We start from the raw sequence: 27,347 nt of genomic DNA, 5'->3' as shown, positions 1-27,347 counted from the left end.
TTCCTCCTTCACCCTCTCTATCACCTGAGGTAGGAGAGAGACTGGGGGAAAAGCATAAAGAGGACGGCGGGGCCACGCATGGGCTAGCGCGTCCTTGGCTTTGGAAAAGAATTCTAGACAATGAGCGTTGTCCTGAGATGCAAATAGATCTATCTCCGCTCTGCCGAATGTTTTCCATAATAGCTGCACCGTCTGAGGGTGCAGCGACCATTCGCCCGCCGGAACATTGTTCCTGGACAGTCTGTCTGGTCCTACATTTAGGGTCCCCCGCACGTGCGCTGCCCTCAGCGAGCGCAGGTTGCGATGAGCCCATACCAGAAGGCGTTCTGCAAGTGCATGTAGTTTTCTGGACCTGAGACCGCCCTGGCGATTTATGTAAGCCACTACCGATATGTTGTCGGAGCGGACTAATACATGACTTCCCTTCAATAAAGGAAGAAAATATGTCAGCGCATTCTCCACTGCCATCATTTCGAGGCAGTTGATATGCAGCGATTTCTCGCGTTCTGACCACTGGCCGAACGACGGTCTGCCGTCTAGGAGCGCTCTCAGCCAGAACTGCAGTGGGCGCATACAGAGCATCCCTAACTGTAGAACTGATGATGCTGACGCCATAAGACCTAACACTCTTTGAAAGGTCTTGAGCGGGGCAGACGCGCTGCAGCAGAGCGCGCTCACTGCTCTCTGAATGTTCAGCGCGCGCTCTTGCGTTAGCTTCGCTGTCATTGACTGCGAATCCAGTTCTATGCCCAGGAAGGAGATATTCTGGCTGGGGTCCAGCGAGCTTTTCTCCCAGTTTACTTTCAAACCCAAATTCTCGAGGTGATCGAGTAACATGGTCGTGTGTTCCCTGAGCATTGAGCGAGATTGCGCTAAAATCAGCCAATCGTCCAAATAATTCAGTATTCGCACTCCCTTCAGTCTGAGCGGGGCGAGCGCTGCGTCCATGCACTTCGTAAACGTACGGGGTGCTAGGGACAAACCGAATGGTAGGACTGTGTACTGATAAGCTTGGCCCTCAAAGGCGAATCTCAAAAATCGCCTGTGACGCGACGCTATCTGTATTTGAAAATACGCGTCTTTCAGATCCACTGACACAAACCAGTCTCCTCGGCACACTTGTGCGAGGATTTTCTTGGTTGTGAGCATTCTGAACTTTCGCTTCACTAGCGCTTTGTTCAGTTGCCTTAGATCTAGTGGTCACTTCGGCTCGTAGCAGGTGTGCTGCATCTGCCTTTATCGTGGTCTCGACGCGCGCCGTGTAACGGCGAGGGCGTCGTCGAAACTGGAGCGAATAGCCTCTCTTTATAATGTCCAGCACCCATTTTGAGACCCCTGGGAGTTTTTCCCATGCATCTATCATGTAATGCGAGGGGGTGGGTGCGAAGCGCGCTCCGATCTGTTACTAACGGAGCCGCTTCGGTGTCTGTGACATGCAAGGCTCGGGGTACGCTGACCGCGGGGACTGCTTTCTCTGTGTGTATGTGTGGTTGCGTGGTAACGGCACATTTAACACACTCGATGCAGCTTTAAGCCGCGTAGACTGGGCGTCGTCCGGTTTACAGAAACCGTAAGACCTGCCTGATGTAATATGTGTGGGCACTCTGAGGTGGGCACATATAACACATGCGAAGTCGGTGAAACTGTAGCGAATAGCCTCCTTTAATAATGTCCAGCACCCATTGTGAAACCCCTGGGAGCTTTTCCCATGCATTTACCTGTAACGCAAGGGGGTAGGTGCGATGCGCGCTCCGATCTGTCAATAACGGAGTCGCTTCGGTGCGTTGTGACGCACGAGTGACTGTGACATTCGAGGCTCGGGGTACACTGACCGCGGGGACTGCTATCTTTGTGTGTATATGTGGTTGCGTAGTAACGGGCACATTCAACACACTCAGCGCAGCCTTTAGCCGTGTAGACGGGGCGTCGTCCGGTTCGTTTTTACAGAAACCGTAAGACCTGCCTGATGTGATATGTGTGAGCACTCTAGGGTGGGCACATTTATCACATGTGAAGCGCAGCCGATTCGGGTCGACTTTATGTGCGCGGGTTTTGTATGACAGGATGTGCTCATGTGTATGTGCATGCGAGCTACACACAAAACACCTTCGGCTATGGCCGGAACACCCGAAAATACACTCCTTTGAGGAATTAATTGGGTAGCCGTGAGAACGGCTCTTGAGTGCAGACCAGCAGGCTGCAGCGCCGGCTTGATGACTGCGGATAACGCTGGAACAGCCACATTTCTTGGAGCTGAGCGAGCGAATACTTTCGGTGGGAGTCTGGCAGCCGCGGGACTCGCGCACCGGCGTTCAACACTCCAAACAGCGTTCGCCTGCATAGAGCGAACGCACTCCTGGTTTCGTTTTTACAGAAACCGGTTGACGTGCATAATGAGGTGTCTGTGAGCACTGTGAAGCGGGCACATTTAACACTCCAAAACAACGTTCGCCTGCATAGAGCGGATGCACTGTTGGTTTCGTTTTAACAGAAACCGGTTGACGTGCATAATGAGGTGTCTGTGAGCACTGTGAAGCGGGCACATTTAACATCCCAAAGCATAGAGTTAATGCACTGTTGGTTTCGTTTTTACAGAAACCAACAGTGCATAATGTGGTGTTTGTGGGCACTGTGAAGCGGGCACATTTACCACGTGTGACGCGCAATCGATCTGAGTCGATTTTATGTGCGCTGTGTTTGTGTGTAGAGATGAGCACTGGTTAGTGGGCATATTCATACGACACATGAAACACCATCGGCCGTGGCCGGGACACCAGATAATACACTTTATTGGGGGTATATCTGTGTAGCCGTGGGAACGACTTTTGTGTGCAGGCAAACGGGCGACAGAGCCGGTTTGTTGGCTGCAGAAAACACTGGAACAGTCACATTTCCTGGAACTGGACGAGCGAATAACTTTGGTGGGGGTCCGGCAACCGCGGGACTCGTACACTGTCGTTTTCCCAGATGTGCTAGGACGATTTCGGAGGCTCAGGTTTCAACTCAATCCTGGGCCGCGGGCCGCGTCTGGCGGGGCGGCGGCCAGACGAGAAAAACGTCAGAAAGCGTTAACCACGGGTGCCTCTCAGCAACGGTGAGAGACCATGTTACGCAGCGCTGACGCGGCTAGGCGGCGGCGAGAGCGCGGCGAAGCAGGTTTGACGTCTGACGGCAAGCTTTAGAGGGGAGGGCCGACTTAGCACGCCGTCCAGCGGAGGGCAGACATAAGTGGGCTGCTATCGCCTCTTCTGAGCAGCATGCGCGTTCCCGCTTTGGCGGGAAACGGAAATCCTCTTCCTCCTTCATGGCCCCCCTCGTCACCGGCGTCGATGGAAGCGGTGGCATACAGCGGCCGCTTTACGTCCGGAACAGAGGCTGACGAGGTCGATGAAGCAGGCGGGCGAACCGGCGAGCTTTGTCGGCTGGAGGAAGGGTCCGGGGCCCGCTGGGCACAGCGCTTTTTACGGCGCGACACCGCGCGGGCGGGGGAGCAGTCTCAGTGAAGAAGGCAAGGTAAGTCCTCAGAGTCACCATTGGCATCTGCACGAGCCGTATGAAAGCATCTTTAAAAAGACACTTTGCTCTCTTAGAGAAACAGTGTGTATCGCAGCGGCGACACACACTGTAGATTAAAAAGGATTATAAAGGATATAGGCGCCGGAAAGCGCAGCAGGAAGGCACGGAAGGCGGCGTGGCCAGCAGTTCCAATGGCTCGTCCCGCTGAGATGCTTGCAGTCGACGGCGGCTTCTTCTCCGGCTCCAGCGATGCGTGAGCTTCGCTTGAAGGATGAAAAAATCAGAGTGTAGCTACCTTCGAGCGATATTTATAGGCTTGGATCACGCCACTTTCGGCGGGAGATGACGTATTAGGCGCGAAAGGCTCTCATTGGAGCTGGTTTCGCGCCAAGCCTCGCTCGATAGGTGCTGCAGTTGCTGCAGAGCAGCCAATAGGCAAGCAATACGCCTCGCCTATGTCTGCTCACTGCGGCAACGCGTTTTACATTAATACAAAATTAAGGATAATTTTTTGGCTTCAATATCTCTCGCGGAAAGGATTTTCCCCAAGCGTAAGCTTAACGCTTACGCAGTACGAGAGACCTCTCGTAAGAGAACAACCAGACTGTAATCCAAATCTGAACATATTCATGGAGGAATTTTTTTCTGGTTATGTTTCCCTGCTATAACATTTGAATATGTCTTAAGGGAAAAGGAAGACATTTTGAACTATTGTTTAGTTGTTTCTAGGTTTGATTTTTTTAATTTATTGATGTTTTGATGATTTTTTCTATGTAGTATTAGTTGATTTAGTTTATCTGTTTTTTCTCCTCTTATTCACTGTTATACAATTTAAGATTGCTATTATATTCTGTGTATCTGGATTTATATTTCAATATTTTTGTATTGCTCAATTATTCTTCTTTAATAAAAAAAAAAAAAATAAAAAAAACTGAACGTATTATACGTTGCATAGACGCCCTCTACTGGAGAAACTAACAACATGACAAACACTGACAGCTAATGAATAAATAAATAAAGACATGTTGACCAGAGATTTTGTGTTGTCATATGGCCTAAAAAGTATAAAATTGTATGCATTCATTAATCTTTATACCGAATATATTTATTGAATTTAAAAACAGCAACACAACAATTGCTACTAATAATGAAATGTTTTTGCTTTAAAACCTATAGGTATATACATACATTATAAATATATTTAAATGCAATAAATAAATAATAATAATAATAATTTAATGTAATTTATTTTCTATCATGTTTTATTGATATAGGACTGAACGGGAATCATTAGAGTTTTGAAAAGCCTCGTTCAGTTTACGTAATGTGCGTTGGTTTCTATGGCAATGACGCTGCGTTGTTATGCCAACCCTAAAAAAACAATTACGGTACATAACGTTATACGGTACAGCTTGCAATACAGATGTTGTCTTAAGCTATGACATTCTGATATTATTGTAGTGTTCAGTGTTTTCACAGCGATGGGACAGCGAGCTACCAAAGTAAGACCGATGACAGTTGGCGAGGTGTACGATCAACATCTTAGTACACCCCCAAAACCCGGCACCAACACCGCGGTTCAACATCCTCCTCCCCGCGATGAGACCCCTGTTGATGCTGGAGGAGGAGGAGAGGAGGTAGGAGGAGTAGGAGTAGGAAAGGAGGGAAAAGAAGGAGGAGAAGGAGAGGAGATAGGAGGAGTAGGAGTAGGAAAGGAGGGAAAAGAAGGAGGAGAAGGAGAGGAGATAGGAGGAGTAGGAGAAGAGGAGGGAAGACGAGAAGGAGAGGAAGGGGGTGAGGAGAAGGAGAGGAAGGAGGAGGAGAAGGAGGAGAGGAAGGAGGCAGGGAGAGCTGAGGAGAAAAGAAAGAGTAAGAAGTGGTGGCGGAGGCTTCGCTCTTTCTTCCGAGCTGCCAAAAAACAGCCTCCAAAGAGCAGCTCAGGTCAGGGAGAGGTGGAGCAGCAGCAGGATGAGGGAGAGAAGAGGAAGGTGGCATGGGCTGGAAGAAGTAGTGATGGTAAATCACACAACCATGTTATGAAAATGTGTTGTTTCTAAACAGCTCTACTTTGATCATATAAAAACTACTATGATCAAACACAATATCAAAATGTACTAAATGTTGTACTAAAATCCACTTCAAGGCCATGATTAGATCTTTATTCCGTGACATGTTAAAAACATTACTGTTTTATGTCTATACGTACTAATGTGTGTTCAAACTTGAAATATCCATTAATTACATGTATAATTACATGAAAAAAGTTTTGAGTAAGTTTTATTGTGAATACTGCCTGACACATCACAAGTCCAGGTTGATTTATTTTTTTAATAGACTACATCTTCAGCCGCTACACCATTGGTGATCAGCTGGGGAAAGGTGGCTTCGGCGTGGTGTATGAAGGGAGACGTTTGGATGATGATCTTAAAGTAAGTAAATATAAATAATGCATTAACAAGAGAGTAAATGTTTGCCTTGTCTTTTCCTCATCCTATATTCTTAACCCTGTTTGCATTTCTTAAATGAAGTTTTTTGTTTTGTTCAACAGGTGGCTTTGAAATATGTCACTAAGACCACAAACACAGAATGTATTGTCATTGTAAGTACATTGCACTATATAAACAACATCCAACATCTAATATTAACATTAACACAAGTCCCTATTTGGGAAACCACCCTCATGTAACCATCATAAAAACTCAACTCCTTTAGCCCGATCATCCAAACCCCCTTCCAAAAGAGATCGCCCTCACCATCCTGGCAAACAAGGGTCCCAGCGTGCCAGAGATCATCAGGCTGCTGGACTGGACGGACCACCCTGACCACTTCGTCATGGTCCTCGAATGTCCCTCTCCCTGTGAGAATCTGCTGGAGTTCATCAGGCGTCAGGGTGGAAGCCTCGACGAAGAAACAACAAGGAAGATCATGCGGCAGGTGGCTCACGCTGCAAACATGTGCTACCTCCGCGGAGTGCTCCACCGTGACGTCAAACTCCAGAACCTCCTGATAAACAGGGAGACATCTGAAGTCAAGCTGATTGACTTCGGATGTGGGGACATTCTGAGGAGGACACCGTACTGGTCATACTGTGGTATGTATGATATAATTAATTTCCTCTATCCTAATAGATATGGATCATTTCTCCTGTCCAAAAGCAAACTTACACATTATACAAACTCTGCTCTCCTCCAGGCACAGCAGCGTACTCCCCTCCAGAGTACCACCGCATGCGGAAGTACTACGGCGGGCCAGCGACGGTCTGGTCACTAGGGGTCGTGATGTTCACACTGCTGTGTGGACGCTTGCCTTGTGACTACGACCTCTTCCTGCTGGAGTACAAGCAGTGGTCCAAACCCGGCCTGTCAAAAGGTGAGATCTTCATCACAAAAATAACTAACACATGTAAAACATCTTACAGCTTATCAAATAGAATAGCAATCAAATAGAGCAGATGTCAAGTGTAAGGTTACCAAACGTCCTTCCCGTCTTCCTGCACAGAATGCTGTCACCTCCTCAGGGCTCTCCTCCACGAGAAGCCAAGTCGGCGACTTGGCCTGGGGCGAATCATGTCCCACAACTGGTTTAAGGTAGTGAACCTGAGATCAGCTTAAAAAAATATTACGGGAAGGAACCAAAAGGTCAAACCTGTTGTTTTTTCTGTTGTTTCAGGTCGTCTCATAAGACCACTCCAGTTGGTGTCTCTCATGCAGCTTAGCGTCTTGCGGGCTGACATCCCTCCTCTCGCCTTTGCGTCTTGCGGGGCAGGCAAGCCACGTGAAGCGTCTTGCGCCCTGGCTTGAGGTAGCAGTATTAGCGTCTGGCGGTACTGCTTCCGGAGGTATGTGTACATATTGTATACATGTACATACTTCTTTTGGTTGTCTCTTTTTGTTTGTCCCATCATGGCCACTCCATTCCTGAGGTTCCTACCACAGCTGTGCCAATGCCAGAGCTCTCTGTCTTCAGCTCCACAATGCCAGAGCTCCCAGAGCTCCCCTGCCACTGCCAGTTGAGAGGTTCTTGTCATGGCTGCCTAAAGCTCTCTCTCTAAATGCCATTCATTCTGGTCATGGCTGGCCCAATGATTCACAGACCCAAGACCATCTCAGTCCTAGAGATACCAGTCTCAGCAACCTTACTCTCCAGGCTTGCTGCCGTGTCTGTCCAGACCCAAGGGCTCAAGGTTGCCAATAATCATCTGTCCTGCTGCCAGAAGTTCCTGTTATAGCAGCCATAGAGGGTGCTGTCATTGGTACCCATTGGTCTACAAGCTTTAATCTGAAATAAATAACAAAACTTGAAATTAATATTTTCATTTAGTAATTTAGCTTTAAACCAAAGCAGTTCAGACATGGGAAACATTACAAACTATGTATCATACAAGTTTCAACAATACTCACAGAACCACAATGCCAAATTTCAATCTGAGGTAAGTAGAAGCTAAAAAAGAAAAACACAGGTAAGTAAAAATGAGAAACTGGTTTAATTAAACTTATTTACAGGACGTGCCTGTTGACTTCGTACCTCATTGAGATGCTGCTTACTCATGGACCATTGTGGAACAAAGAGAATATGATATGAAAAATCACAAAATTGTATTCCTTTAAATATATTAATATGTCAACCTTTAAAAGATGGTAATACAAAGACGTTCATCATTATTGATCTCTCCTGGTTATATCAATAACTGTTGTAGTAGCTAGCATACTTTATCTAAATTAAATGTATGTTGAAATATAGGGACATCATGATATGGAATTCAAATATTAGCTCTATGGACTATTGTAAGGTGTTTGGTTTTATTATTGCAGGAAAACTTGGTAAGATTCTTCTTTTTTTTACTTTAATAGTAGTCTCAGCATTGTGTTGTCACCCAAATTTCAATAAAGTAACCATTTTAACCACTCTTTGGCTGTGTGAAAATCATTGAATAAAGACCGGTCCAACAGCTTCAAATAAACACTGATACACACACACACACACACACACACACACACACACACACACACACACACACACACACACACACACACACACACACACACACACACATGTTGGGTTTACATGTTTTATGGGGACATTCCATAGGCGTAATGGTTTTCATACTGTACAAACCGTATTTTCTATCGCCCTACACCTACCCTACACCTAAACCTAGCCCTCACAGGAGATTGTGCACACTTTTACTTCCTCAAAAAAACTCATTGTGCATGATTTATAAGCCTGTTTCCTCATGGGGACCTGAGAAATGTCCCCACAAGGTCAAAATCTACTGGTATTCCTATCCTTGTGGGGACATTTGGTCCCCACAACGTGATGAATACCAGGTGCACACACACACACACACACACACACACACACACACACACACACAAACACACAATAGGACAGATCGACCACTAAAACACACAAACACTTAAATCATCAGTGTGTGACAGAGAACTGAAGATATTTGCTCCAACGTCTCTTGACGAACGCTGACTGAATGAATGTGGTCTGGAATGGAGATCTCACCTTTCTGAGAGCCAATCCATGACGCTGCCTTCATGGCCACAAACTGCCACTCCACCTGCTGCTCTATTTTACAGCCGTATAACCAGATCAGAGCCAGGAGAGTGGCCCATACTGACCCATCCACCTGTAGACAAATCATCATCCACTTCATTTGTTACTGGACCCTGGACACAATCACTGCTGTCTTATTATTTGATCACATCTCTCACCTGTGCTGGTTTCTGATTGGTCAGCTCGTCCTCCGTTATCTCAAATGCATCAGCCAGTGTGGCGTCCAGCTTCCAGCAGCCTGACGCCTTTTGAAGAGAGACCAGCTGCAGTAACGGGTCCTTCTGGGGCAATATATATTCACATAGTAAGTAGTATAATGTGTAAATTCAGTATGTAGTGAGCTGGTAAACTAGTATTCCATTCTAAATATAACCATTGCACCAGTCTCATGTGGTAAGTGCATGTAGGTGTCCTGGTATTGATTATGTATACTATACATTTTTTGTCCACATGAGGAAAACATATTTTAAACAATGATTTTTGACAATAGTTAAGGTTACGGGATACAATATACAGTTTGTAGAGTATAAAAATGATTGTGTTAATGACAGTGGTGTTAATATACAGTCGTGGCCAAAAGTTTTGAGAATTACATAAATATTGGAAATTGGAAAAGTTGTTGCTTAAGTTTTTATAATAGCAATTTGCATATACTCCAGAATGTTACGAAGAGTGATCAGATGAATTGCATAGTCCTTCTTTGCCATGAAAACTAACTTAATCCCGAAAAAAACTTTCCACTGCATTTCATTGCTGTCAATAAAGGACCTGCTGAGATCATTTCAGTAATCGTCTTGTTAACTCAGGTGAGAATGTAGACGAGCACAAGACTGGAGATCATTATGTCAGGCTGATTGGGTTAGAATGGCAGACTTGACATGTTAAAAGGAGGGTGATGCTTGAAATCATTGTTCTTCCATTGTTAACCATGGTGACCTGCAAAGAAATGCGTGCAGCCATCATTGCGTTGCATAAAAATGGCTTCACAGACAAGGATATTGTGGCTACTAAGATTGCACCTAAATCAACAATTTATAGGATCACCAAGAACTTCAAGGAAAGAGGTTCAATTCTTGTTAAGGCGGCTTCAGGGCGTCCAAGAAAGTCCAGCAAGCGCCAGGATCGTCTCCTAATGAGGATCGGAGTGCCACCAGTGCAGAGCTTGCTCAGGAATGGCAGCAGGCAGGTGTGAGCGCATCTGCACGCACAGTGAGGCAAAGACTTTTGGAAGATGGCCTGGTGTCAAGAAGGGCAGCAAAGAAGCCACTTCTCTCCAAAAAAAAACAAAAAAACATCAGGGACAGATTGATCTTCTGCAAAAAGTATGGCGAATGGCCTGCTGAGGACTGGGGCAAAGTCATATTCTCCGATGAAGCCTCTTCCCGACAGCAACTTCCAACAATCCAACAACAGTTTGGTGAAGAACAATGCATTTCCCAGCACGATGGAGCACCGTGCCATAAGGCAAAAGTGATAACTAAGTGACTCGGGGACCCAAACGTTGAAATTTTGGGTCCATGACCTGGAAACTCCCTAGATCTTAATCCAATCGAGAACTTGTGGTCAATCCTCAAGAGGTGGGTGGACAAACAAAAACCCACTAATTCTGACAAACTGTGATTATGATAGAATGGGTTGCTATCAGTCAGGATTTGGCCCAGAAGTTGATTGAGAGCATGCCCAGTCGAATTGCAGAGGTCCTGAAAAAGAAGGGCCAACACTGCAAATACTGACTGTCATGTAATTGTCGATAAAAGCCTTTGAAACGTATAAAGTGCTTGTAATTATATTTCAGTACATCACAGAAACAACTGAAACAAACATCTAAAAGCAGTTTAGCAGCAAACTTTGCAAAAAACTGTCATTCTCAAAACTTTTGGCCACGACTGTACATATGGGCATCGGACGCTTCAAACACAGATACGATCACTTGTTTTGACAGAGGAATTGCTCACTGATGATGAGTCGCCTTCAGATCGCTGAGTTTCCACACATTAATTTGTCATTTTTAGAGTGTTTAGTGATTCTGAATGGATCTGTATATGAGTTTATATGTCTTTTGGTCTTGTTTGGTACGGCAGGTTGACTTGTGCTTATTTGTCAGTTACTGCATAATTGAACTTTGAATACTTTTAAGTAATTTTATGTTTTAAAATAATTTTATCCTCAGTGACATTTTTGAAAAATGTCAAAAAAAAGAACATGTAGGATTGTGGCCAAAACTGGTACTGCAATCACTTTCAAAATACTGTAGAACGGTGTATCCCCTCCCCCCCTGACTCGAGGTTGCCAGCTAAGCTCATAGACAGTAAAAAAATATGGACGTAGTATCCGTGACGTCACCCGTAGGATTCTGAAGCGCTATTTTGAAGCTCATAGTGGGCGGGAGTCGGCCGTCGCCATCTTGGAATCGCGTCACTCCCGGATAATCAAAAATGGGCAAAGAGGCGGGACGTGGGTGGAGCTGGTTGCTGAAACCACGCCCGCCTAGTGCGACAGTGGTGACAGCAGCGGCAATCCCCCTGTCACTCAAGTGGCTACGCCCTTAATTATGCTGAACTTTAAGGCTTAATATAACTTAAACGGATGAGTTATAAAAAAATTCACCCCCCTCACAGTTGACATGAAGGGCAAAACTAGCTATACAGACCAAAACCATTTTTTGAACCAGGCTGTAAACCTACTTTTTTCTGCTGCAAAGTTGGGCATTTTAACATAGGGAGTCAATGGGACTGACTCCCTTTTGCAGCTAGTCTCTAGCGGCCAGTTGATGAATTGCAGTTTAAGTCACTTCCGTGTTGGTTTCAATAGAGAGAGCGGGAGGTTGCCGCTTGGCTAAGCAACAGGAACATCAGTTGTGGGCTGCAAGTTTCACTATTAAATGACAATATCCTGGCCGGACCACTGTTGTCAGTATTTGAAATGAACATGATTTCTTAATGTCTAGTGACATGTCAGGGCCATTTTATGATTAACTGAAATAAATTTCTTAAATACGGTTCCTTTAAATCTATCTTAAATTTGTTTTGTTTAAAAATTATTACATGGAATTGAAAAGTAATAACACTAGAACACAAAGGTTTTGGTCATTATTTATTTGGAGAGGAGGGGTAAACAGAGCACCCACAATCAGAGCACTAATGCTTAAAGTCTGTCTTTTACTACAAGTCAGTAACTACACTGAATTAAACAGTTATTTTTAAGCTGTCTGTTTTATTCACAAAAAAGAACGCATTTATTGTGGAATCAGACTACATTGGTTGTGCTGTTTTTTTGTGTGCGGTAGATTCAGAAATACAGATTTTTGTCTTTGGTTATTGTGTGGCGTCTTGCTGTTTTTCATTGGCCATAGTTGCAACGCCTCCGGACAACTCATACAAGACCAAGTCCTATCTAAATGCATGGGGGAATCCTGAAATCTCTCCAGCTCATCTCGCAATTAAATTACATGTTTCAAATCAGCAACAAAATCTGAAATGAACTGCCCCATTAATGTTGTTTCTTATGCTCAAATAGCACTTAAAAGGCTTATTTTTCAAGCTAGACCAGCCAATGGGTATGCGCAGTCATAACATGCTTATTACTGTGCATGCGCATTGGCTGGTCTTGCCTCAGGTATGGGAAGCCATTTTAGCATTAGGGAAGCGTTACTCGTCGTAATTGCATTTTTAATAGGAACAATTCAATTACAGAGCTCTATAATACAATTTTTACTAGTAAGAATTCCAATTAGAGAGCTCTCTAATTCAATTGTTATTAGTAAGAACTGAATTAGAGAGCTATTTAATTCAATTACATGCTTCTACAATTAAACATATCTTCAATGTGTTTTTTGACTAGTAGAAATTAATTTGTAGAGCTCTCTAATTGAATTGTTACTAGTAAATATTGAATTTTAGAGCTCTGTAATTGAATTGTTACTAGTAAAAATGCAATTAGGACGAGTAACACTTACTCAGTTTACAAATGTAAACTGTCACCTGACAACTATTTTGAAATCATACGTTTAACTGGATTTAAACTAGCCTGACAAGCCAGACCCACATAAATGTAGGGTCTGGGCACTCTCCATAGACAGGGCTCAACCGGAGGGGTGGGATAAAGGGTTGTCTTTCAAACTCCCTCTCCACGCAATAGGATAGCGCTACAACCAATCAGAGCAACGAAGAAGGTGACATAGTCAGAGCGACGAAGATTTTTAACGAAAACCGGTGCAGTCTGTCAGCCAAATAATGGACATAGATTTGCACCAGACCTTTAAAAGTAAAAACATGCACAGACAAATCCAAATTACACCCTGCGGCTTGTGACAATACATTGATGTCCTAAGACACGAAACGATCGGTTTTTGCAAGAAACAGTATCATTTTTTACCTTTGATACACAGTCACGTCCTTCTGTCACGAGCACGAGTTTAACATTCGACTCGTTACATGTGAACGCGCTCTGCCGTAGTATACGCAAGCGCCGTAAGCAGGGCCAGATTAACACTTTGTTGTACCCTGGGCAACAATATTCAAGGGCCCCATCATCACCATAATATGGTCATATATCGAATATATTAATATAATATACAGTAAATATACTCAATACTTCAAATCCTAACTTTCATCATATTTTGATTTACAAATATTTAAATGCTCATAGAACTACAAATGCACTACTATGTCCCCTATCAACGACATTCACTCACATATGATGCTATGAAAACAAAACACATCAGCATCTGTATAATCTGGTAAAATTGACCCACTACATTGAGAGGGAGGGAAGTTTCATCCATTTTCACAAAAAATGAATAGATAAGCAACCACTTTCAAACCATTGTTTATTTAACAACACTTATTCCCAATAGAAATGTATGGAATTGATAGAGCTATCACAGAAGACAATGCAATCAAGTTATTAGTCCAACACAAACAATTTGAAATCTGCCAGTTATCCCTCCACAATAATTTACAGTATTTTCATAAAGCTGGCACCTCAAGGAAAAAAATAAAAATAAAATGCAGTATCACTATTTGATCATAAACATTTTGATCCTATAAGCTCATTTAACTTGTTTTAAAATAGAACAACAACATGTTATAGCACAATTAACCAGTTAAACATTTTAGTGCTACATAAATACACTACACAATACTAAATACACAAAACAAGTTCTCTGAAGAAGACAAGATCAAATAAATGCTATATAATCTGGCAAAACACACAACTTTAGTCCTAAATAATGAGGAAGTGCATGTTTGAATTTGAAATGCCTTCATTTGGCAAACACATCTTACAATGGCTTTTTTCTGGACTTTAACTGTGCAAACTGGTATATAACATCTTCAAAATCAAGGCCACTAACAAGTTCATGTGCAATAGCTAAAATAGAAAGTGCAGATCCGTGTCTGTGACACAATTTCTCTCTAGAAGACCAGATAGAAATAAATACCGTATATCTCATACAGCTCTGATTTAAAAAAAAGATTGTATTAGACACTCTATATTTAAAATGACACTCTCTTAAGAACATGAACGTATAGATGTATGATTATAATTTGGTGAACAAGGGAGAACGGGACATATGCTCCATATGACATTTATGTAAAATGCACTTCTTGAAAGAAAGAGCATTCTTTCGGTTAAAATCGACTAACTTGCCTGAACACCTCAGCTCTCACACAGATTAAAAAAGTTTTAATTTAGGAGATAGTGATAGTAAACAGGTGAAATCTGGCACGTTTTTCTCGGAGAGAAGACCGAAGTTCAGTTAGAGTCAGAGTCATTAAATGAGCAAATCTATGTTTTGAGAGACGATTTCTGTTTGAAACACAATCAGAGACACCGTTAACTCTGCGTTGTGTTCTGACGCCTCACGTTATTTAAATTGAGGTTTGGCTCATGAATATTAAGTACAGTGTAGGAGTGAAAACTTTCTATGCAGCTTCTAAACATACGGCTGATTCTTCCATTAAATGTATTCATTTACGTTAAAAACGTTTTATTTCACCTATTTAACTAGTTTTTCTTAATTTAATATCATTTGCAAGGAAATGGAGGTTTACGACTTCACTCCACCAGACTGTAATCCAAATCTGAACATATTCATGGAGGAATTTTTTTCTGGTTATGTTTCCCTGCTATAACATTTGAATATGTCTTAAGGGAAAAGGAAGAAATTTTGAACTATTGTTTAGTTGTTTCTAGGTTTGATTTTTTTAATTTATTGATGTTTTGATGATTTTTTCTATGTAGTATTAGTTGATTTAGTTTATCTGTTTTTTCTCCTCTTATTCACTGTTATACAATTTAAGATTGCTATTATATTCTGTGTATCTGGATTTATATTTCAATATTTTTGTATTGCTCAATTATTCTTCTTTAATAAAAAAAAAAAAAAAAAAAAAAAAAAAAAAAAAAAAACCTGAACGTATTATACGTTGCATAGACGCCCTCTACTGGAGAAACTAACAACATGACAAACACTGACAGCTAATGAATAAATAAATAAAGACATGTTGACCAGAGATTTTGTGTTGTCATATGGCCTAAAAAGTATAAAATTGTATGCATTCATTAATCTTTATACCGAATATATTTATTGAATTTAAAAACAGCAACACAACAATTGCTACTAATAATGAAATGTTTTTGCTTTAAAACCTATAGGTATATACATGCATTATAAATATATTTAAATGCAATAAATAAATAATAATAATAATAATTTAATGTAATTTATTTTCTATCATGTTTTATTGATATAGGACTGAACGGGAATCATTAGAGTTTTGAAAAGCCTCGTTCAGTTTACGTAATGTGCGTTGGTTTCTATGGCAATGACGCTGCGTTGTTATGCCAACCCTAAAAAAACAATTACGGTACATAACGTTATACGATACAGCTTGCAATACAGATGTTGTCTTAAGCTATGACATTCTGATATTATTGTAGTGTTCAGTGTTTTCACAGCGATGGGACAGCGAGCTACCAAAGTAAGACCGATGACAGTTGGCGAGGTGTACGATCAACATCTTAGTACACCCCCAAAACCCGGCACCAACACCGCGGTTCAACATCCTCCTCCCCGCGATGAGACCCCTGTTGATGCTGGAGGAGGAGGAGAGGAGGTAGGAGGAGTAGGAGTAGGAAAGGAGGGAAAAGAAGGAGAGGAGATAGGAGGAGTAGGAGTAGGAAAGGAGGGAAAAGAAGGAGGAGAAGGAGAGGAGATAGGAGGAGTAGGAGAAGAGGAGGGAAGACGAGAAGGAGAGGAAGGGGGTGAGGAGAAGGAGAGGAAGGAGGAGGAGAAGGAGGAGAGGAAGGAGGCAGGGAGAGCTGAGGAGAAAAGAAAGAGTAAGAAGTGGTGGCGGAGGCTTCGCTCTTTCTTCCGAGCTGCCAAAAAACAGCCTCCAAAGAGCAGCTCAGGTCAGGGAGAGGTGGAGCAGCAGCAGGATGAGGGAGAGAAGAGGAAGGTGGCATGGGCTGGAAGAAGTAGTGATGGTAAATCACACAACCATGTTATGAAAATGTGTTGTTTCTAAACAGCTCTACTTTGATCATATAAAAACTACTATGATCAAACACAATATCAAAATGTACTAAATGTTGTACTAAAATCCACTTCAAGGCCATGATTAGATCTTTATTCCGTGACATGTTAAAAACATTACTGTTTTATGTCTATACGTACTAATGTGTGTTCAAACTTGAAATATCCATTAATTACATGTATAATTACATGAAAAAAGTTTTGAGTAAGTTTTATTGTGAATACTGCCTGACACATCACAAGTCCAGGTTGATTTATTTTTTTAATAGACTACATCTTCAGCCGCTACACCATTGGTGATCAGCTGGGGAAAGGTGGCTTCGGCGTGGTGTATGAAGGGAGACGTTTGGATGATGATCTTAAAGTAAGTAAATATAAATAATGCATTAACAAGAGAGTAAATGTTTGCCTTGTCTTTTCCTCATCCTATATTCTTAACCCTGTTTGCATTTCTTAAATGAAGTTTTTTGTTTTGTTCAACAGGTGGCTTTGAAATATGTCACTAAGACCACAAACACAGAATGTATTGTCATTGTAAGTACATTGCACTATATAAACAACATCCAACATCTAATATTAACATTAACACAAGTCCCTATTTGGGAAACCACCCTCATGTAACCATCATAAAAACTCAACTCCTTTAGCCCAATCATCCAAACCCCCTTCCAAAAGAGATCGCCCTCACCATCCTGGCAAACAAGGGTCCCAGCGTGCCAGAGATCATCAGGCTGCTGGACTGGACGGACCACCCTGACCACTTCGTCATGGTCCTCGAATGTCCCTCTCCCTGTGAGAATCTGCTGGAGTTCATCAGGCGTCAGGGTGGAAGCCTCGACGAAGAAACAACAAGGAAGATCATGCGGCAGGTGGCTCACGCTGCAAACATGTGCTACCTCCGCGGAGTGCTCCACCGTGACGTCAAACTCCAGAACCTCCTGATAAACAGGGAGACATCTGAAGTCAAGCTGATTGACTTCGGATGTGGGGACATTCTGAGGAGGACACCGTACTGGTCATACTGTGGTATGTATGATATAATTAATTTCCTCTATCCTAATAGATATGGATCATTTCTCCTGTCCAAAAGCAAACTTACACATTATACAAACTCTGCTCTCCTCCAGGCACAGCAGCGTACTCCCCTCCAGAGTACCACCGCATGCGGAAGTACTACGGCGGGCCAGCGACGGTCTGGTCACTAGGGGTCGTGATGTTCACACTGCTGTGTGGACGCTTGCCTTGTGACTACGACCTCTTCCTGCTGGAGTACAAGCAGTGGTCCAAACCCGGCCTGTCAAAAGGTGAGATCTTCATCACAAAAATAACTAACACATGTAAAACATCTTACAGCTTATCAAATAGAATAGCAATCAAATAGAGCAGATGTCAAGTGTAAGGTTACCAAACGTCCTTCCCGTCTTCCTGCACAGAATGCTGTCACCTCCTCAGGGCTCTCCTCCACGAGAAGCCAAGTCGGCGACTTGGCCTGGGGCGAATCATGTCCCACAACTGGTTTAAGGTAGTGAACCTGAGATCAGCTTAAAAAAATATTACGGGAAGGAACCAAAAGGTCAAACCTGTTGTTTTTTCTGTTGTTTCAGGTCGTCTCATAAGACCACTCCAGTTGGTGTCTCTCATGCAGCTTAGCGTCTTAGCGGGCTGACATCCCTTCTCTCGCCTTTGCGTCTTGCGGGGCAGGCAAGCCACGTGAAGCGTCTTGCGCCCTGGCTTGAGGTAGCAGTATTAGCGTCTGGCGGTACTGCTTCCGGAGGTATGTGTACATATTGTATACATGTACATACTTCTTTTGGTTGTCTCTTTTTGTTTGTCCCATCATGGCCACTCCATTCCTGAGGTTCCTACCACAGCTGTGCCAATGCCAGAGCTCTCTGTCTTCAGCTCCACAATGCCAGAGCTCCCAGAGCTCCCCTGCCACTGCCAGTTGAGAGGTTCTTGTCATGGCTGCCTAAAGCGCTCTCTCTAAATGCCATTCATTCTGGTCATGGCTGGCCCAATGATTCACAGACCCAAGACCATCTCAGTCCTAGAGATACCAGTCTCAGCAACCTTACTCTCCAGGCTTGCTGCCGTGTCTGTCCAGACCCAAGGGCTCAAGGTTGCCAATAATCATCTGTCCTGCTGCCAGAAGTTCCTGTTATAGCAGCCATAGAGGGTGCTGTCATTGGTACCCATTGGTCTACAAGCTTTAATCTGAAATAAATAACAAAACTTGAAATTAATATTTTCATTTAGTAATTTAGCTTTAAACCAAAGCAGTTCAGACATGGGAAACATTACAAACTATGTATCATACAAGTTTCAACAATACTCACAGAACCACAATGCCAAATTTCAATCTGAGGTAAGTAGAAGCTAAAAAAGAAAAACACAGGTAAGTAAAAATGAGAAACTGGTTTAATTAAACTTATTTACAGGACGTGCCTGTTGACTTCGTACCTCATTGAGATGCTGCTTACTCATGGACCATTGTGGAACAAAGAGAATATGATATGAAAAATCACAAAATTGTATTCCTTTAAATATATTAATATGTCAACCTTTAAAAGATGGTAATACAAAGACGTTCATCATTATTGATCTCTCCTGGTTATATCAATAACTGTTGTAGTAGCTAGCATACTTTATCTAAATTAAATGTATGTTGAAATATAGGGACATCATGATATGGAATTCAAATATTAGCTCTATGGATTATAGTAAGGTGTTTGGTTTTATTATTGCAGGAAAACTTGGTAAGATTCTTCTTTTTTTTACTTTAATAGTAGTCTCAGCATTGTGTTGTCACCCAAATTTCAATAAAGTAACCATTTTAACCACTCTTTGGCTGTGTGAAAATCATTGAATAAAGACCGGTCCAACAGCTTCAAATAAACACTGATACACACACACACACACACACACACACACACACACACACACACACACACACACACACACACACACACACATGTTGGGTTTACATGTTTTATGGGGACATTCCATAGGCGTAATGGTTTTCATACTGTACAAACCGTATTTTCTATCGCCCTACACCTACCCTACACCTAAACCTAGCCCTCACAGGAGATTGTGCACACTTTTACTTCCTCAAAAAAACTCATTGTGCATGATTTATAAGCCTGTTTCCTCATGGGGACCTGAGAAATGTCCCCACAAGGTCAAAATCTACTGGTATTCCTATCCTTGTGGGGACATTTGGTCCCCACAACGTGATGAATACCAGGTGCACACACACACACACACAAACACACAATAGGACAGATCGACCACTAAAACACACAAACACTTAAATCATCAGTGTGTGACAGAGAACTGAAGATATTTGCTCCAACGTCTCTTGATGGACGCTGACTGAATGAATGTGGTCTGGAATGGAGATCTCACCTTTCTGAGAGCCAATCCATGACGCTGCCTTCATGGCCACAAACTGCCACTCCACCTGCTGCTCTATTTTACAGCCGTATAACCAGATCAGAGCCAGGAGAGTGGCCCATACTGACCCATCCACCTGTAGACAAATCATCATCCACTTCATTTGTTACTGGACCCTGGACACAATCACTGCTGTCTTATTATTTGATCACATCTCTCACCTGTGCTGGTTTCTGATTGGTCAGCTCGTCCTCCGTTATCTCAAATGCATCAGCCAGTGTGGCGTCCAGCTTCCAGCAGCCTGACGCCTTTTGAAGAGAGTCCAGCTGCAGTAACGGGTCCTTCTGGGGCAATATATATTCACATAGTAGGTAGTATAATGTGTAAATTCAGTATGTAGTGAGCTGGTAAACTAGTATTCCATTCTAAATATAACCATTGCGCCAGTCTCATGCAGTAAGTGCATGTAGGTGTCCTGGTATTGATTATGTATACTATACATTTTTGTCCACATGAGAAAAACATATTTTAAACAATGATTTTTGAAAATGGTTAAGGTTACGGGATACAATATACAGTTTGTAGAGTATAAAAATGATTGTGTTAATGACAGTGGTATTAATATACAGTCGTGGCCAAAAGTTTTGAGAATTACATAAATATTGGAAATTGGAAAAGTTGCTGCTTAAAGGGATGGTTCGGAGTAGAATTGACTTCATTGCTATGCACTCCGAAGCCCATGTAAATACCCCATACAAAGTTTTTTTTTACCTTAGTCGAACATTTATGGAGATATTAGAGTTTTTCGAATTGCTTGTTACGGGAGTGAATGGTACATGTGATGTATCTCGTAAATTGCACCACTAAACGTGCAAGTAATCTTACCAAACTTGTACAGTAGTGTAAATAGGTAATGTACTCACAAAACGCTGCATCGGAACATTTGTAAGTCCACCATGAGTGTTTTAAAAACACGTTTTAGCCGATCCCTACTAGTCTCAAAAACTACAAATGGCGACACGTAAAAGCACGTAAAAGTCCTCCTACAAGTTGACATGCACACAGATGTGGTAGGAGGACTTTTACGTGCTTTTTTCAAACCAGGGAAGTGACATCGACTTGTAGTTTCTGAGACTAGTAGTTCTCGGGTAAAACGTGTTTTTAAAACACTCATGGTGGACTTACAAATGTTCCGATGCAGCGTTTTGTGAGTACATAACCTATTTACACTACTGTACAAGTTTGGTAAGATTACTTGCACGTTTAGTGGTGCAATTTACGAGATACATTACATGTACCATTCACTCCTGTAACAAGCAATTCGAAAAACTCTAATATCTCGATAAATGTTCGACTAAGGTAAAAAAAACTTTGGATGGGGTATTTAGATGGGCTTCGGAGTGCATAGCAATGAAGTCAATTCTACTCCGAACCATCCCTTTAAGTTTTTATAATAGCAATTTGCATATACTCCAGAATGTTATGAAGAGTGATCAGATGAATTGCATAGTCCTTCTTTGCCATGAAAATTAACTTAATCCCGAAAAAAACTTTCCACTGCATTTCATTGCTGTCATTAAAGGACCTGCTGAGATCATTTCAGTAATCGTCTTGTTAACTCAGGCTGGAGATCATTATGTCAGGCTGATTGGGTTAGAATGGCAGACTTGACATGTTAAAAGAAGGGTGATGCTTGAAATCATTGTTCTTCCATTGTTAACCATGGTGATCTGCAAAGAAATGCGTGCAGCCATCATTGCGTTGCATAAAAATGGCTTCACAGGCAAGGATATTGTGGCTAAGATTGCACCTAAATCAACAATTTATAGGATCATCAAGAACTTCAAGGAAAGAGGTTCAATTCTTGTTAAGAAGGCTTCAGGGCGTCCAAGAAAGTCCAGCAAGCGCCAGGATCGTCTCCTAAAGAGGATTCAGCTGCGGGATCGGAGTGCCACCAGTGCAGAGCTTGCTCAGGAATGGCAGCAGGCAGGTGTGAGCGCATCTGAACGCACAGTGAGGCGAAGACTTTTGGAAGATGGCCTGGTGTCAAGAAGGGCAGCAAAGAAGCCACTTCTCTCCAAAAAAACCCATCAGGGACAGATTGATCTTCTGCAAAAAGTATGGCGAATGGCCTGCTGAGGACTGGGGCAAAGTCATATTCTCCGATGAAGCCTCTTCCCGACAGCAACTTCCAACAATCCAACAACAGTTTGGTGAAGAACAATGCATTTCCCAGCACGATGGAGCACCGTGCCATAAGGCAAAAGTGATAACTAAGTGACTCGGGGACCCAAACGTTGAAATTTTGGGTCCATGACCTGGAAACTCCCTAGATCTTAATCCAATCGAGAACTTGTGGTCAATCCTCAAGAGGTGGGTGGACAAACAAAAACCCACTAATTCTGACAAACTGTGATTATGATAGAATGGGTTGCTATCAGTCAGGATTTGGCCCAGAAGTTGATTGAGAGCATGCCCAGTCGAATTGCAGAGGTCCTGAAAAAGAAGGGCCAACACTGCAAATACTGACTGTCATGTAATTGTCGATAAAAGCCTTTGAAACGTATAAAGTGCTTGTAATTATATTTCAGTACATCACAGAAACAACTGAAACAAACATCTAAAAGCAGTTTAGCGGCAAACTTTGCAAAAAACTGTCATTCTCAAAACTTTTGGCCACGACTGTACATATGGGCATCGGACGCTTCAAACACAGATACGATCACTTGTTTTGACAGAGGAATTGCTCACTGATGATGAGTCGCCTTCAGATCGCTGAGTTTCCACACATTAATTTGTCATTTTTAGAGTGTTTAGTGATTCTGAATGGATCTGTATATGAGTTTATATGTCTTTTGGTCTTGTTTGGTACGGCAGGTTGACTTGTGCTTATTTGTCAGTTACTGCATAATTGAACTTTGAATACTTTTAAGTAATTTTATGTTTTAAAATAATTTTATCCTCAGTGACATTTTTGAAAAATGTCAAAAAAAAGAACATGTAGGATTGTGGCCAAAACTGGTACTGCAATCACTTTCAAAATACTGTAGAACGGTGTATCCCCTCCCCCCCTGACTCGAGGTTGCCAGCTAAGCTCATAGACAGTAAAAAAATATGGACGTAGTATCCGTGACGTCACCCGTAGGATTCTGAAGCGCTATTTTGAAGCTCATAGTGGGCGGGAGTCGGCCGTCGCCATCTTGGAATCGCGTCACTCCCGGATAATCAAAAATGGGCAAAGAGGCGGGACGTGGGTGGAGCTGGTTGCTGAAACCACGCCCGCCTAGTGCGACAGTGGTGACAGCAGCGGCAATCCCCCTGTCACTCAAGTGGCTACGCCCTTAATTATGCTGAACTTTAAGGCTTAATATAACTTAAACGGATGAGTTATAAAAAAATTCACCCCCCTCACAGTTGACATGAAGGGCAAAACTAGCTATACAGACCAAAACCATTTTTTGAACCAGGCTGTAAACCTACTTTTTTCTGCTGCAAAGTTGGGCATTTTAACATAGGGAGTCAATGGGACTGACTCCCTTTTGCAGCTAGTCTCTAGCGGCCAGTTGATGAATTGCAGTTTAAGTCACTTCCGTGTTGGTTTCAATAGAGAGAGCGGGAGGTTGCCGCTTGGCTAAGCAACAGGAACATCAGTTGTGGGCTGCAAGTTTCACTATTAAATGACAATATCCTGGCCGGACCACTGTTGTCAGTATTTGAAATGAACATGATTTCTTAATGTCTAGTGACATGTCAGGGCCATTTTATGATTAACTGAAATAAATTTCTTAAATACGGTTCCTTTAAATCTATCTTAAATTTGTTTTGTTTAAAAATTATTACATGGAATTGAAAAGTAATAACACTAGAACACAAAGGTTTTGGTCATTATTTATTTGGAGAGGAGGGGTAAACAGAGCACCCACAATCAGAGCACTAATGCTTAAAGTCTGTCTTTTACTACAAGTCAGTAACTACACTGAATTAAACAGTTATTTTTAAGCTGTCTGTTTTATTCACAAAAAAGAACGCATTTATTGTGGAATCAGACTACATTGGTTGTGCTGTTTTTTTGTGTGCGGTAGATTCAGAAATACAGATTTTTGTCTTTGGTTATTGTGTGGCGTCTTGCTGTTTTTCATTGGCCATAGTTGCAACGCCTCCGGACAACTCATACAAGACCAAGTCCTATCTAAATGCATGGGGGAATCCTGAAATCTCTCCAGCTCATCTCGCAATTAAATTACATGTTTCAAATCAGCAACAAAATCTGAAATGAACTGCCCCATTAATGTTGTTTCTTATGCTCAAATAGCACTTAAAAGGCTTATTTTTCAAGCTAGACCAGCCAATGGGTATGCGCAGTCATAACATGCTTATTACTGTGCATGCGCATTGGCTGGTCTTGCCTCAGGTATGGGAAGCCATTTTAGCATTAGGGAAGCGTTACTCGTCGTAATTGCATTTTTAATAGGAACAATTCAATTACAGAGCTCTATAATACAATTTTTACTAGTAAGAATTCCAATTAGAGAGCTCTCTAATTCAATTGTTATTAGTAAGAACTGAATTAGAGAGCTATTTAATTCAATTACATGCTTCTACAATTAAACATATCTTCAATGTGTTTTTTGACTAGTAGAAATTAATTTGTAGAGCTCTCTAATTGAATTGTTACTAGTAAATATTGAATTTTAGAGCTCTGTAATTGAATTGTTACTAGTAAAAATGCAATTAGGACGAGTAACACTTACTCAGTTTACAAATGTAAACTGTCACCTGACAACTATTTTGAAATCATACGTTTAACTGGATTTAAACTAGCCTGACAAGCCAGACCCACATAAATGTAGGGTCTGGGCACTCTCCATAGACAGGGCTCAACCGGAGGGGTGGGATAAAGGGTTGTCTTTCAAACTCCCTCTCCACGCAATAGGATAGCGCTACAACCAATCAGAGCAACGAAGAAGGTGACATAGTCAGAGCGACGAAGATTTTTAACGAAAACCGGTGCAGTCTGTCAGCCAAATAATGGACATAGATTTGCACCAGACCTTTAAAAGTAAAAACATGCACAGACAAATCCAAATTACACCCTGCGGCTTGTGACAATACATTGATGTCCTAAGACACGAAACGATCGGTTTTTGCAAGAAACAGTATCATTTTTTACCTTTGATACACAGTCACGTCCTTCTGTCACGAGCACGAGTTTAACATTCGACTCGTTACATGTGAACGCGCTCTGCCGTAGTATACGCAAGCGCCGTAAGCAGGGCCAGATTAACACTTTGTTGTACCCTGGGCAACAATATTCAAGGGCCCCATCATCACCATAATATGGTCATATATCGAATATATTAATATAATATACAGTAAATATACTCAATACTTCAAATCCTAACTTTCATCATATTTTGATTTACAAATATTTAAATGCTCATAGAACTACAAATGCACTACTATGTCCCCTATCAACGACATTCACTCACATATGATGCTATGAAAACAAAACACATCAGCATCTGTATAATCTGGTAAAATTGACCCACTACATTGAGAGGGAGGGAAGTTTCATCCATTTTCACAAAAAATGAATAGATAAGCAACCACTTTCAAACCATTGTTTATTTAACAACACTTATTCCCAATAGAAATGTATGGAATTGATAGAGCTATCACAGAAGACAATGCAATCAAGTTATTAGTCCAACACAAACAATTTGAAATCTGCCAGTTATCCCTCCACAATAATTTACAGTATTTTCATAAAGCTGGCACCTCAAGGAAAAAAATAAAAATAAAATGCAGTATCACTATTTGATCATAAACATTTTGATCCTATAAGCTCATTTAACTTGTTTTAAAATAGAACAACAACATGTTATAGCACAATTAACCAGTTAAACATTTTAGTGCTACATAAATACACTACACAATACTAAATACACAAAACAAGTTCTCTGAAGAAGACAAGATCAAATAAATGCTATATAATCTGGCAAAACACACAACTTTAGTCCTAAATAATGAGGAAGTGCATGTTTGAATTTGAAATGCCTTCATTTGGCAAACACATCTTACAATGGCTTTTTTCTGGACTTTAACTGTGCAAACTGGTATATAACATCTTCAAAATCAAGGCCACTAACAAGTTCATGTGCAATAGCTAAAATAGAAAGTGCAGATCCGTGTCTGTGACACAATTTCTCTCTAGAAGACCAGATAGAAATAAATACCGTATATCTCATACAGCTCTGATTTAAAAAAAAGATTGTATTAGACACTCTATATTTAAAATGACACTCTCTTAAGAACATGAACGTATAGATGTATGATTATAATTTGGTGAACAAGGGAGAACGGGACATATGCTCCATATGACATTTATGTAAAATGCACTTCTTGAAAGAAAGAGCATTCTTTCGGTTAAAATCGACTAACTTGCCTGAACACCTCAGCTCTCACACAGATTAAAAAAGTTTTAATTTAGGAGATAGTGATAGTAAACAGGTGAAATCTGGCACGTTTTTCTCGGAGAGAAGACCGAAGTTCAGTTAGAGTCAGAGTCATTAAATGAGCAAATCTATGTTTTGAGAGACGATTTCTGTTTGAAACACAATCAGAGACACCGTTAACTCTGCGTTGTGTTCTGACGCCTCACGTTATTTAAATTGAGGTTTGGCTCATGAATATTAAGTACAGTGTAGGAGTGAAAACTTTCTATGCAGCTTCTAAACATACGGCTGATTCTTCCATTAAATGTATTCATTTACGTTAAAAACGTTTTATTTCACCTATTTAACTAGTTTTTCTTAATTTAATATCATTTGCAAGGAAATGGAGGTTTACGACTTCACTCCACCAGACTGTAATCCAAATCTGAACATATTCATGGAGGAATTTTTTTCTGGTTATGTTTCCCTGCTATAACATTTGAATATGTCTTAAGGGAAAAGGAAGAAATTTTGAACTATTGTTTAGTTGTTTCTAGGTTTGATTTTTTTAATTTATTGATGTTTTGATGATTTTTTCTATGTAGTATTAGTTGATTTAGTTTATCTGTTTTTTCTCCTCTTATTCACTGTTATACAATTTAAGATTGCTATTATATTCTGTGTATCTGGATTTATATTTCAATATTTTTGTATTGCTCAATTATTCTTCTTTAATAAAATAAAAAAAATAAATAAAAAAAATAAAAAAAACCTGAACGTATTATACGTTGCATAGACGCCCTCTACTGGAGAAACTAACAACATGACAAACACTGACAGCTAATGAATAAATAAATAAAGACATGTTGACCAGAGATTTTGTGTTGTCATATGGCCTA

General features: G+C 41.4%; 3 protein-coding genes across 3 annotated transcripts in view; 2 read left to right on the top strand and 1 right to left on the bottom strand.

Annotated features, from left to right (window-relative positions):
* The first annotated feature begins 4,997 nt into the window (after nt 1–4,997).
* LOC141312744 (serine/threonine-protein kinase pim-1-like) lies at nt 4,998–7,437 on the top strand. The gene is made up of 7 exons (XM_073832620.1): nt 4,998–5,216; nt 5,304–5,532; nt 5,851–5,945; nt 6,065–6,115; nt 6,229–6,607; nt 6,709–6,885; nt 7,015–7,437. The coding sequence occupies exons 1-7, from the start codon at nt 4,998–5,000 to the stop codon at nt 7,125–7,127; spliced, it is 1,263 nt and encodes a 420-aa protein (XP_073688721.1). The 3' UTR covers nt 7,128–7,437.
* Nucleotides 7,438–15,913: 8,476 nt separating this feature from the next.
* Nucleotides 15,914–18,234, top strand: LOC141312700 (serine/threonine-protein kinase pim-1-like). The gene is made up of 8 exons (XM_073832587.1): nt 15,914–16,259; nt 16,341–16,569; nt 16,888–16,982; nt 17,102–17,152; nt 17,266–17,644; nt 17,746–17,922; nt 18,052–18,140; nt 18,223–18,234. The coding sequence occupies exons 1-8, from the start codon at nt 16,044–16,046 to the stop codon at nt 18,232–18,234; spliced, it is 1,248 nt and encodes a 415-aa protein (XP_073688688.1). The 5' UTR covers nt 15,914–16,043.
* Nucleotides 18,235–18,689: 455 nt separating this feature from the next.
* LOC141312699 (von Willebrand factor A domain-containing protein 5A-like) overlaps nt 18,690–27,347 on the bottom strand; it is an 18,397-nt gene continuing 9,739 nt past the window's right edge. Inside the window, exons 14-16 of the mRNA XM_073832586.1 lie at nt 20,236–20,358; nt 19,995–20,150; nt 18,690–18,773 (exon numbers count right to left, since the gene is read on the bottom strand). Coding sequence (XP_073688687.1) covers nt 18,690–18,773; nt 19,995–20,150; nt 20,236–20,358 — 363 coding nt within the window. The remainder of the gene's footprint in view (nt 18,774–19,994; nt 20,151–20,235; nt 20,359–27,347) is intronic.

The sequence above is a fragment of the Garra rufa genome, unplaced genomic scaffold (genome assembly GCF_049309525.1).
Source record: "Garra rufa unplaced genomic scaffold, GarRuf1.0 hap1_unplaced_004, whole genome shotgun sequence".
In the NCBI taxonomy this organism is placed as follows: domain Eukaryota; kingdom Metazoa; phylum Chordata; class Actinopteri; order Cypriniformes; family Cyprinidae; genus Garra; species Garra rufa.
Note: the sequence above shows the minus strand (reverse complement) of the source record. Positions and strands in the feature narration are given on the sequence as shown.